General features: G+C 40.9%; 1 protein-coding gene across 1 annotated transcript in view; it reads left to right on the forward strand.

Moving 5' to 3' along the window:
• Positions 1-13,035, forward strand: part of PSTPIP2 (proline-serine-threonine phosphatase interacting protein 2) — a 32,737-nt gene that overhangs the window by 2,829 nt on the left and 16,873 nt on the right. Inside the window, exons 3-5 of the mRNA XM_014539281.1 lie at positions 5,288-5,365; positions 8,546-8,580; positions 11,257-11,363. Of these exons, the coding sequence (XP_014394767.1) occupies positions 5,288-5,365; positions 8,546-8,580; positions 11,257-11,363 (220 nt within the window). The remainder of the gene's footprint in view (positions 1-5,287; positions 5,366-8,545; positions 8,581-11,256; positions 11,364-13,035) is intronic.

The raw sequence follows: 13,035 nt of genomic DNA on the forward strand, positions 1-13,035 counted from the left end.
GAGAGAGAGAGAGAGAGAGAGAGAGAGGGGAACATCAGTGATGAGAGAGAATCATTGGCTACCTCCTGCACGCCCCCCCACTGGGGATCAAGCTGGCAACCCTGGGCATGTGCCCTGACCAGGAATCGAACCATGACCTCCTGGTTCATAGGTCAATGCCTAACAACTGATCAACATCGGCCAGGCTACTGTTTATTATTTTGAGTTCATCAAGTGTGATACACATACATGTATAAAATTTTTTTGATATGTGGCTAAATATGTCCTATATCCAAGTTTTGTGACACCCCACCCCTCTTGCCAAAGTGTCAACGTCTTGCTGTGGACCGCTCTGGCATTTCTGGCAGCTCAACCTTGGTTATACCCAGACAGATTTCAGTCAACACAGTTACAGTCATTTGGGGACAGACAGAACAATCACCTAAATGCAAAGCGTAGTGTCAGATGCTGCTCTGGAGTGGGCAAGCATGCTGCCTTTCCTGCATCCGTATGGCTGATCCCTGGGTCATGTCTCAGTATGTGCTCTGTAGCTGATCTGTCCCCAGTAAGTCCTGGATGCCTTATTGTAACACAGCAAGTAAGTAACAAAATGCAGTAACAAACAATCCATCAGTAAATTGCAAATTTGCCCAGTTTACCCTTCCAACCAGCTGGAAAGGCATAATGATGACATTTATGATGAGCACCACACGGCAGTCTGAGCAGTTCCATACTAACAACCACATGTGGAGTGTTTGCTATGTGCTGTGCTGGGAGATTTGTCTCAGAATCTCTATTACTGTAACACTGAGGTTTATACATGTCTTTGAAATATTCTCCTTTGCCCGGCTGGCGTAGCTCAGTGGTTGAGCATTGACCTATGAACCAGGAGGTCACAGTTCGATTCCCAGTCGGGGCACATGCCCGGGTTGTGGGCTCAATCCCCGCTGTGGGGGGTGCAGGAGGCAGCCAATCAATGATTCTCTCTCATCATTGATTTTTTTTCTCTCTCTCTTCCTTCCTCTCTGAAATCAATAAAAATATATTATTTTAAAAAAGAAATAGTCTCCTTTGACACATATCAACTGCAGGAGGTATTATTGTTTCCACTGTCTTTGCATGAAAGTGTAACTTTAAAAAAGTATGTATAATTTTACTGATTTGAGTCATCAAGTGTGATACACATATGTTTATAAAATTTTTGTGACATGTGGCTAAACATGTCCTGACCGGGAATCGAACTGTGAACTCCTGGGTCATAGGTTGATGCTCAACCACTGAGCCACACTGGTCGGGCAAAAGTGTAACTTTTTAAAAAAATATATATTTTATTGATTTTTTTACAGAGAGGAAAGGAGAGGAATAGAGAGTTAGAAACATCGATCAACTGCCTCCTGCACATCATCCTTGACCGGAATCGAACCTGGGACCCTTCAGTCCTAAGGCCGACGCTCTATCCACCGAGCCAAACCGGTTAGGGCAAAAGTGTAACTTTTGAAATTAAGTTAGTAAGTCATTTACCTTGGGAACTTAGAAAGTGACAGAAACCCAGAGACATCTTACATACAGACCCTATGTTTATGACTCATCAACTCTGGGCTTTCTGGGAAGATGGCTTGTTCCTCGCACAGAGACCTTCTCTATTTGCCTTTTAAAAAATATATATTTTATTGATTTTTTTTTTTTTTTTACAGAGAGGAAGGGCGAGGGAGAGAGGGTTAGAAACATCGATCAACTGCCTCCTGCACATCATCCTTGACCGGAATCGAACCTGGGACCCTTCAGTCTGCAGGCCGATGCTCTATCCACTGAGCAAAACAGGCCAGGGCGTCTTTTCTTTTTGTTTCATACATTCTCACCCATGACACCACTCTCTATTCCAGCAGTCTTGTTAATGAGCATGCTTTGGATATCTCTGCCTCTACATCTTTACTCCATTATTTCCCACCTTGAACATCCTCCTTTGTCCTCTATGCTTGAGTAAATTCTCCCCATCCTTCAAAATCCAGGTCAAATTTTCCTCCTCTTCTTCTTCTTTTTTTTTTCTTTAAAGGAAGCATTCTACATAGCACTCCAGTCTGAGGTCTTCCACTGGTTACCAATGAAAATGAACCTATCTTATCACTGGTAGCCCAAATCCATAGACTCTCTGCTCCCTTGAGCCCCTCATGGGGCCATATATTACAAACAGAACTCCTGATATGAGTAGGAAATAAGAAATAGAAAATCGAGGATAATCATACTGCAGAGAGTAGGTGTGACTAAATGAGATTATATTAATAGTTGTCATTTATTGAAGATGTTCTCAATATAAGCCAGCTTCCATGTATTTTGCATATATTAGGTTATTCAATCATAATAACCCTGTATGGCAAGTTTTATCATCCTTATTTTACAATTGAAAAAACTGAGGTTCAGAGAGGTTATGTAGCTTGCCTAAGGTTAGATACGTAATAAGGGATAGATCTGGATTAAACCTAGGAAAGTTGGCCTCTGGAATCTGTGTTGTTAACCACTTCAGTGTGCCTAGTATAGTACCTGATACACAACAAGTGGTGGGTAAATGGTACCCACTACTAATATCATTATGTTAATCCTAGAAGGTAGGTAGGGTATACATCTTCAGCTCCATTTTACAGATGAGAACTCTGAGGCTTAATGGGGGTTTAAATGACTTGTCCAAGATTATAAAAGCACTAAGTAGTGGAGCCAGGACTTCTATTAACTCCATGTTTAATGGTTTTTCCACTCTACTAATGGTCTCCTATGATGGCTGGGTATATTTTTCTGAAAGGGGTTTCTCCAGGAACTTGGTGGCCAGGTCAGGGCTCTTAATTGTGTATTGCAACATAATACTGAGTAGGGAGGAGGGAAGCGTGTTTGTGAAACCCCTTTATGCATGGAATCCTGCACCACTTGTAGGTTAGCAGCTACACCTATGGACTGGGGGATCCCCAGCCTTAGTGCCCTGGGACTCTGCTCTTCCCATGAGCTCCTGTACATCTCCTGGTTCTTTTCTTTTTTTAAAAAAAATATTTTTTATTGTGGAGAGGGAGAGAGAGAGAGCAACATCAATGAGAAAGAAACACCATGGTTCGGCTGCCTCCTGGACGCTCCCTACTGGGGATTGAGCCTGCAACCTGGACATGTGCCCTGACCAGAAACCGAAATGGTGACCTTTTGGTGCACAGGATGCTCAACCAATTGAGCCACACCAGCCGGGCCCATGGTTCTTTTCTAGGGAGAGGTCGACCTGCCCTGGATACAGCTCTTATTCTGGGATCCTCACTGTCTTTCAGGATGGGCTTAAGAATAACAAGCTGCCAGGGTGGCAATAACAGATTCCCTCCAGGGGTGGGCAAACTTTTTGACTCGAGGGCCACAATGGGTTCTTAAACTGGACCGGAGGGCCGGAACAAAAGCATGGATGGAGTGTTTGTGTGAACTAATATAAATTCAAAGTAAACACCATTACATAAAAGGGTGTTCGGTTTTTTTTTTTTTTTTTTTAGTTTTATTCATTTCAAACAGGCCGGATCCGGCCCGCAGGCTGTAGTTTGCCCACGGCTGCCTTAGACAATAGTACCCTGTGGTCAAGTTATAGTCAAGCCATAATATTGTATGAGTTTTGAGAGCTGCCATAACAAATTGCCACAAACTGGGAATTTACTCTCTCATAGTTTTTGAGGTCAGAAGTTCAAAATCAAGATGTCTGCAGGCCTGCTGGTGTGGCTCAGTGGTTGAGCGTTGACCTATGAACCAGGAGGTCATGGTTTGATTCCTGATTAAGGCTTGATCCCCAGTGCAGGGCATGCAGGAGGCAGCCGATCAATGATTCTCTCTCATCATTGATATTTCTATCTCTCTCTCCCTCTCCTTTCCTCTCTGAAATCAATAAAAATATATTTTAAAAGAAGATGTCTGCAGGATCATGCTCTCATGAAGGCTCAAGGAGAGAATCTGTTCCATGTTTTTTTCTTAGTTTCTAGTGTTGCTGGCAATCCTGGGTGTTCCTTGATTTTCTGCTGCTAACTCCAGTCTCTTCTTCCATCCTCAGAGGGCATTCTTCTCCTGTGTCTTCATATCATCTTTATATATGGACACTAGTCTCATTGGATTAAGGGTCCATCCTACTCCACTGTTAACCCAACTGATTGTATCTGCAATGACCCACTCTTCAAATAAAGTTCTATTCTGAGATACTGGGGGGTATACAACTTCAACATTTTTGGGAGGGAGAAGGATACAATCCAATTCATAACATGTACCCAATAGAATATGCTGGAAGCTGAGACCTATAGGGAAGTAGAGTACTGGGATGAAAGCCCAGATTCCCAGGTCTTTTAATCCCGGCTTCCCAGGGGGCAGCAGTGGTATTAATCAAGGGCCTACCAGTGGTTCTCAACCTTCCTAATGCCGCGACCCTTTAATACAGTTCCTCATGTTGTGGTGACCCCCAACCATAAAATTATTTTCGTTGCTACTTCATAACTGTAATTTTGCTACTGTTATGAATCGTAATGTAAATATCTGATATGCTATATGTGTTTTCCGATGGTCGTGACCTACAGGTTGAGAACTGCTGGGGCCCTAGACCTTTCTCTCTGTCAGTTTCCTCCTCTGTAAAATGAAAGGGTTGTGGTTGATGTTCTGTAAAATCCCCTCTGGATCTAACAACATGGTTCTTCTCAAGGAATTTATACTTTGGTCAAGGTGCTGTGATTGGCATATACAGTGGGGCCTTGACTTACGAGTTTAATTCGTCCCGTGATGGAGCTCATAACTCAAATTACTCGTATGTCAAATCACTGTGACGTTTGCTGCGCCAACTGGTGGTGGGGTATCTGAAGCTGGCTCGTAACCCAAATTTTTTTGAGCTTGCAACTCAAAGCAAAAAATCGGCCGAGAGACAGCTCGTATCTCAAAAAAACTTGTTAGTCGGGACACTCGTAAGTCAAGGCCCCACTGTACAGTAAAAATGATGGCAATAGCTCTTATGCCACTAAAACCCCCCAAATATATACATATTCTTGGATCATAGTTTTGACATTTTAATCTGTGCTGGTTGGAGGCCATGCTTGGTTTTGTTGTAATGTTTATGTCAGGGACTTCTAGCCGGAGAAGACCACCTTAGAGATAAAGGCCACTGGTCTTTTATAATTCTTCCCTGTTACGTAGAGGGAATTTTGTATTTTAGAGAGTGATATTATATCTGAGCTACTCTCAAAGGTGCAGTTTTGCCTTCAAGGGGCCTAACTAAGAGTCAGCCCTGAGGAGGACTTATAACCCTCTCTTCTGTTCCATTTAGGGCATCAATTGAAGAGAGATATGGCAAAGATCTGCTCAACCTCTCTAGGAAGAAGCCCTGTGGACAGTCTGAGATCAAGTAGGTGCCACACTTCTTTCTGGTTTCCAGGTTGGCTCATACTGCCAGGAGCCCCGTCACTTCAGAAGAAAGAGCTGGCATAGTGTCTCGGATAATGACAATTTTTAATTTATTTAATTTCAGTTGTGAAAATTTTGGAGAAATAGAAAGAAGGTTAAAATGAACTATGAAGCTACAACTCATTATTAATATTCTCTAAGTTTCCCTTGAAGTCCTTTTCAATGTATACTTTTTCATAGGTGGGGTTACATTATATATAATTTTATACTAGAAATTTAATAGAGAGGCTTACACACGCACACACACACACACACACACACACACACTCACCCATGCACGCACACCTATATACACATACATAGTTTGTGATAGCTACAAGAGACTGTTTTTGCACCATTTATAGTTCTCACCACCAATGTGAGATTTCTTTACTACAGTTATTTATTCTTCCATCATTCCTGGCTTCATGGGCAGTCAGTCATACAGGAACCAATACTTAGAAAGGCTTCATAATCAGCTTAATGCTCTTTGCTGTCACCATTTTGAAATTCTTAATAGTGTATAAACAAGGGGTCCCAGATTTTCATTTTGCAGCGGACCTCACACATTTTGTGGCCAGTTCTTTGCATATGGAAACTTCTAGATTTATTTTTCCCTCCCAAACAAGAATGTTTTTGGGGGGTGTGGGAGGGGGGTCGGGAGAACTAGTTCAGACTTTGCAGGCCTCTGCAGACCCAATCACATTACATACTGACCTGCATGCTGCTTTGCTGTGCTATATACAGCTGCGAAGAGGTCTGTGTCCTATCAGAGGTCTGAATGGGGACAGTCATGATATTGTCCTTCCTCTTCTGTTCTAAAATACATGCGCACACACATGCACACATGCACTCCCAGACTGCAAAGTACTAGATTAGTGAAAATGACAAAAATATTGGGAGATAGGTAAAATATTTATAGTTGTCTAAGCCTAAAAATTTGTTACCCACAGACATAGGACATTAGTACAAAGAAAATTTTTTAACTTAATGATTATTTTTTATTTTTGATGTTGTAAATGAAAAATTTAAAAACACACTGAGCTCTGACTGGTGTTGCTTAGTTGGTTGAGCTAGTCCCGTGCACCGAAAGGTTATCAGTTTGATTCCCAGTCAGGGCACATACCCAGGTTACAGGTTTGATCCTGGTTGGGGTATGTGTGGGAGGCAACTGATTGATGTTTCTCTCTCACATTAATGTTTCTCTCTCTCTCTCTCTCTCTCTCTCTCTCTCTCTCCTCTCTCTCTTCCCTCTCTCTCCCTCTCTCTCTCTCCCTCTCTCTATTTTTCCCTTCCTCGATCTCTAAAAAAATCAATTAAAATAAAAAAAATAAAAACACATTAAAACGAAAAAGACAAACATAAGAAACCCATCACCTAGATTTCATAACTATCCACATTTGCCGTATTTTGTTAATATGATTTTGTGACTTTAAATTTAAGCCCAGAACAGCTATTTCTCAAAATATACTTAGTTCCTTTTAATTATCAACCAGTCGTGTTTAGAGATGAGACTCTTAAGTTCTAGCTTTGGTCATTGTCACAGAGATGTCCCTGCTTCTAGGTCCTTTTAGGGGACAGATTTTAAAAGCATGAGTTCATATTAATATTTCCAATTTTGATTTCACTTTAAGGGTTTTACTTAGCTTCCTTAATTTTACATTCATTTCCTCTTAAATGGGAAATCTTAGTTCCTGACAATATTAGCATGATTATTTGCTTTATATAATAATATATATCAAAAAATTTCAAAATAATATCACCATTGTTACTAACAAGAAAACTTGTGAATAAAGTTCACCATTTTCTTGCAGTTCCTTTTGATCTCAGGCTATATTTCACTAAGAATCCTGTGTTCTAAGGTCACTTAAAATTTTATTTTCTCTGTATGATTATGTAACCAATTTTATATTAAGTTCATTTCAGTTTGTTTTAAAATTTAGGGATTCTTTTATTTTCCCTGTTTCATTTAGTTTTATTTTTTGAATATGTAAAATATTTACATGTTCACAGGTCAAAGCTGTGTAGACTTAGGCAGGTTGCACTGCTATTCCAGCAGGTTTAGATACTTTAAAGGGAGATTAGTGGGTCAGCTGACACCCCCACCTCCCAAAAAACAACCAACAACAACATTTATTTATAAAATATATAAGCTGTTTGGGAAAATATCCAAAACCTTTTGAGGTGGTGTGATGGGTAATAGCCACATTCTCTCACATAGTTCTTCTTGGAAAATATATTTAGCGGAATGAGTCTGATCCCAAACGGTGTTTCTTATATTGTTACACAGTTGACTGGTACCTGAGTAAATTCATAGAGAGACTCTGGCCCCGTTCTGTTCTGTTCCGTGAGAAAAGCCAGTCGGTTCCCTTTATGAGTATACGCCTCAGAGAGGAACACCCAGCAGGATATGAGACGTGGGGACCTCGCTGCCAGGTTGAAGTGAAAGACCATCTAGGTGACTTGTGTTTCTATCACCTCCAGGATTATCTTTAGGAAGGCGCCCTATGAGAGTGAGTGACTGCTCATTCATGAGCTAGGTAGGATTTGTCACCTCATTGGCTACACTGAGGGACTCTGGCCTCTGATAGACCTAGTTAGGGTTTAAGGTCAAAGTGCTTGTCAAAAGGGTGGGAGAGCCCTGGCCTTTGTTGCTCAGTGGTTAGAGCATCTGCCCATACATCAAAGGGTCTTGGGTTAGATTCCCGGTCAAGGGCATGTACCTGGATTGCAGGTTCAATCTCTGGCCCAGGTCCGGAATGCAACCAATTGATATGTCTCTCTCACATCAGTGTTTCTCTCTCTCTCTCTCTCCCCCCCCCTCCCTCCCACTGTCTAAAAATCAATGGGAAAAAAATATTCTCAGGTGAGGAGTAACAAAGAAAAAAAAAGGTTGGTAAACTATTTCCTTGTTGCACATTAATGAGCAACAGCAGGGAGACGAGGAGGTGACATGGCCAGGCTGCTACCCCCAAAGTTAGACCCCGCCCCCTGAAGTCTTGATTTTCTGCTGTCCTCTTAAGCTTGGGGGCTAAGATGAGTCTATAAATTGTGGGCCGAGAGGCGCATGCAGTGGCATTAGAAGGAGATTGTATAGCCAATTTCCAGGACTTGAAATTATATATGTACTTGTTTTTTTTAGCACCCTGAAGCGGGCCCTTGAAGTCTTCAAGCAGCGTAAGTGATTCTTTAAAAACGTATTTACTGCTCTTGGCAAGCTCTGTCTGTCATCAAAGGTGGGTTTTCATTTGAACAGAAATCTCACATTGGGTGGGAAAAATGAAAGCAACTCCTAAGGTGAGAAATAGTTCTGCAGAGTTGACGTGAGCTGGAGAACCTTTCACACCTGCATGTCGGGCTGTGCATTTGACTTCCTTACAGAAGTGGTTCTCACACTTGAAGTCTAGCCTGAGGCCCTGGTATTTGGGGTCCTGTCCAGTTCTCATATTCCCCAGGCCTGTTACTCAGAAGCTCCTGTTCTATAAACATTTGAAAATCTATTCAGCCTTAACACAAAAATGCAAAATTTTAAAACATTGAAATAGCCCTGGCCAGTGTAGCTCAGTTGGTTGGAGCATCATCCTGTGCACCGAAGGGTCACAGGTTCAATCCCTGGTTAGGGCACGTGCGGGAGGTAATCAATCGATGTTTCTCTCTCTTTCCCTCTTCCTTTCTCTCTCTCTCTCAAATCAATAAAAGCATATCCTCAGGCGAGGATTAAAATAATAATAATAAATTAAATAAAACATAGAAACATAATTTCAAGGCTTTCTGTTCTTCAGAATACTTGGTGCTTCCAAACTAAGGAGTTTACCAAGGCATGGTATGTACATGTGCCTAAAGTGCTTCTCTAGCCAGTTGAGTGATTCTAGAGCTTTGTAAGGTTAACTGAATGAATATTCATCTTAACTTTTCCATAGGTGTCCTCTTCCCTCTTTAACTCATCGATGAATTCATTTCTCAAGATGTGGACAGTGTCTTCATGTTTCTTGCATGCCCACAAGGCCAACCATGGTTAGCTCAGGGGGACTTCAGCATAGGCTGGGTCTCCTAAGCATATTTATTTGCTGTTACTTTACTTGTTTTCTTTTTTCCCAACAAGTAGCTTCATTTTATTATTAAAAAATATATTTATATTAAAAATTCAAATGAGACAACTAACTGTGAAGATAGCAAACACCCAAGTATTCAGTTCTTAGTGCTAAGCAGTTACAGGTGAATATGCCTCCAACATTTTTATACAATACACACAGTTATGTTTGTATCTATTCATATAAATAAATAGGATCACATCATGGCAATGCATCAAAATCTATGGGGTGGCACATATGTTTTTAAATTGCTTTTTAAATGAAAAATAGCAATTTTTAATCATGCTAGCAGTTTGGTATATATTTTTCCAGACCTTTGTCTATGCATTTAAAGCTCTCAGTCTCTCTCTCCCTCTCTCTAATTGCAGACACCCAAGTTGCAGACATACCTGAGGTTATACTATGCATACTCTCTATAATTTGGTTTTTCAGTTGATAGTATATCATAGACATCTTTCCATTTCAGTTCATGTGGATCTGCCTCATTCTTTTACATTAAAATTTTTTTGATCCTACAAAATGCCAAATTTCTTCCAGAAAGGTTGTATTGATTTTTTCCCCCTCCAGCAGTGCTGTTTTCCCCCAGGTTCTCCAATACCACAAATTTTCATGCTTAAAAATTTTGCCAAACTGAAAGGTAAAAAATTATGTTTCTATTTAATTTAATTTATTATTATTTTTAATCCTCACCTGAGGATATGTTTTTATTGATTTGAGAGAGAGAGACAGAGGAGAGAGAAAGGAAGAGGGAGGGAGAGAGAGAGAGAGAGAGAGAGAGAGAGAGAGAGAGAGAGAAACATCGATCGATTACCTCTCGCACGTGCCCTAACCAGGGATCAAACCTGTGACCCTTCAGTGCACAGGATGATGCTCCAATCAACTGAGCCACACTGACCAGGGCTATTTCAGTGTTTTAAATTTTTGCATTTTTGTGTTAATTCTGAATATATTTTCAAATGTTTATAGGTCATTGAGCTGATCTTTTTTATATTTCAAGTTCTTTAACCAACTTTTTATACTGGAACATATATATATTTCTTTTGATTTGTGAATACTTTTAATATAGTTATTTACTAATTGTTATACGAATTGCAAATATCTTTTTATTGTCATGTATCTTCTAACCTTGTTCAAGTTATCTTGACACACACGAATTAAAAAATATTTTTAGATCAGATCTCTTAGTCTTTCAAGCTTACGTGCCATACTTCAATTTGTTTTCATAGAACAAGTAAGATTAACATTTTAATTTTTCTATTATAAAGGTAAGCCATGCTCATTGCAAAGGTTTTACGTAGAAACTAAGGGGGAAAAATCAACAATAACCTTTCTCTCCAGAGATAACTCTTGGTAGCCAAAATGTTGGTGTATGACTTTCTTAAAAATGCTCAGGCACATGAGATGTTAGAGATCCTTAGAGCTCACCTATTAAAAACCAAGGATGGGATTTGAAACTGTAGTGGGTTTAGGAATGTCTCTTAGCACGTAAGCGCCATGAACTTCTCCCTGGTCCTAGACATACAGTAGGTTAGTAACAGCTACTGGTAAAAGTTAAGCTAAAGACTTGCCAGCCCAGATCTTGGTGGTCAGGGCAATGCTGGGCACATGGATAGTCTCAATAAATGTTGGTGACCAAGTGCAGTCGGTTAATTTAGCCACTTGCTTCAGTATTTTGTATATAATTTTAAATTGTGTACAGTTTTGCATATTTTAATTCAGACATATGTCTATCTGCTTATTGTTTTTTAAAATTCTTTTGCAGAAGTAGACAATGTGGCACAATGTCACATTCAGCTTGCACAGACTCTAAGAGAAGAGGCCAGGAAGCTAGAAGAATTCAGGGAAAAGCAAAAGCTACAACGGAAAAAGGTCGGGCTTGCATATGTGTTAAAATGTTGCCGTTCTTATGGCAGAATACTCCAGGCTTGCTTGTTCATTCAACTCCTTGGCTTGGCTCCCACGCTCGTGTAACCATGCTCTTCTTTTAACCTATGCGATTATTTATTGGCAAACTATGTGGAGACTCATGGTTCTGTGCCCACTTACCACCCCCCCCCGACCCCCCAGGCCACTTCGTTTTTATAATTTTTGCTAGATTTAGGGGTACAGCCTGGTTTCCTCTTCTTTTCATATCTGCTGCCACTATTTGAACTCTGACTGGAAAGGGGAACCCCCCTCTTTCTTCAGTAGAGTCTAGCATAGCCAAGTTGGAGGGCTTTTAGACCACACTCCTCCTCCTGGACAAGGCAGTAAAGGGAGGGTAAGAGGGAGAGGAGACTCATTCCTTGGAGACCAGAATGTAGTCCAGCTGTTTTACAGGTAGGGTAACTGAGGCCCCGGGAAATCCGAGTTCTTCTTGTCTTCAAAGCAGAGGTGCATAAACTCTTTTTCATTAGGATTTACTCTGGCCAACTACACGTAAGGAGACGGGAGTGAGCAAGTTAATAAAACTGGCAGACATTTGGGAAGTTATAAAGATCAAGTGTTACTTAGACTAGACCAGCCACTATTCTGACTCCTTTCTATTTTTTTTAAAGGTTTTTAAAACTTATTTTTAGACAGCAAGGAAGGGAGAGGGAGAGAGAGAGAGAAACATCTAAGTGAGAGTGGAACAGTGATCGTCTGTTTCCTGTACACCCCCCACCGGAATTGAGCCTGACCCTCCCTTCTGTTTAATTCCTAAAACATTGCTTTGCCTCTATTATCATTTTGTGAGAAGCTCTGACAGCTGTGAAAGGTTTTTAAAACTTATTTTTAGACAGCGAGGAAGGGAGAGGGGGAGAGAGAGAGAAACATCTAAGTGAGAGTGGAACAGTGATCGTCTGTTTCCTGTACACCCCCCACCGGAATTGAGCCTGACCCTCCCTTCTGTTTAATTCCTAAAACATTGCTTTGCCTCTATTATCATTTTGTGAGAAGCTCTGACAGCTGTGCCTCTTACTAGGAAGGAAGGCTGTAACATTTAAGGAATACCATATTAAGCACTTCCACACAAATGCAAGCTTCAGGTACCAGGTTTCAGGGGTCTATCTGGCCCAAAGTATTTTTCAGAGCAGAAATAATATGTAGACCTTATTACACCCACTATTGGATGGGCAAACTTTTTGGGCTGATATTGCCAGCCCTCCCCACCTCTCTAGAGGAATTGCAAACTTCAAGAAGCAAAATGCCTTAGACAACCAAGGTCCATGCACACATGATTTCCACTAAGAGGAGAGGAGGGTCATTCCTCCCCATCTTTCAAGTGCCCTGAGTAGCCCTAGTCATTTCGGAGAAAGTTTTGTTAATTTTGCAAGGCTTCTGAAACTTCCCCTCCTAACAAGTTGCTGAGAGAATTCTCAGAGCTAGAAGCCCATGTTCTGAAGTCTGTTAGGCAACAGAGCAGCTGGCATTCAGCCTACCGTTGTTATCCAAGTTCCCTATACACCCTCATGTGCCCTCTATAGCAGGACATGCCTCCTTCCCAGCTTTCTGGGAGAAGTCCAAAGTTGATTAATACATTTGTATAGACTTGTATCACAATGAACTCTGGGTTGTACCA

This window comes from Myotis brandtii, unplaced genomic scaffold (assembly GCF_000412655.1).
Source record: "Myotis brandtii unplaced genomic scaffold, ASM41265v1 scaffold212, whole genome shotgun sequence".
Taxonomy (NCBI): domain Eukaryota; kingdom Metazoa; phylum Chordata; class Mammalia; order Chiroptera; family Vespertilionidae; genus Myotis; species Myotis brandtii.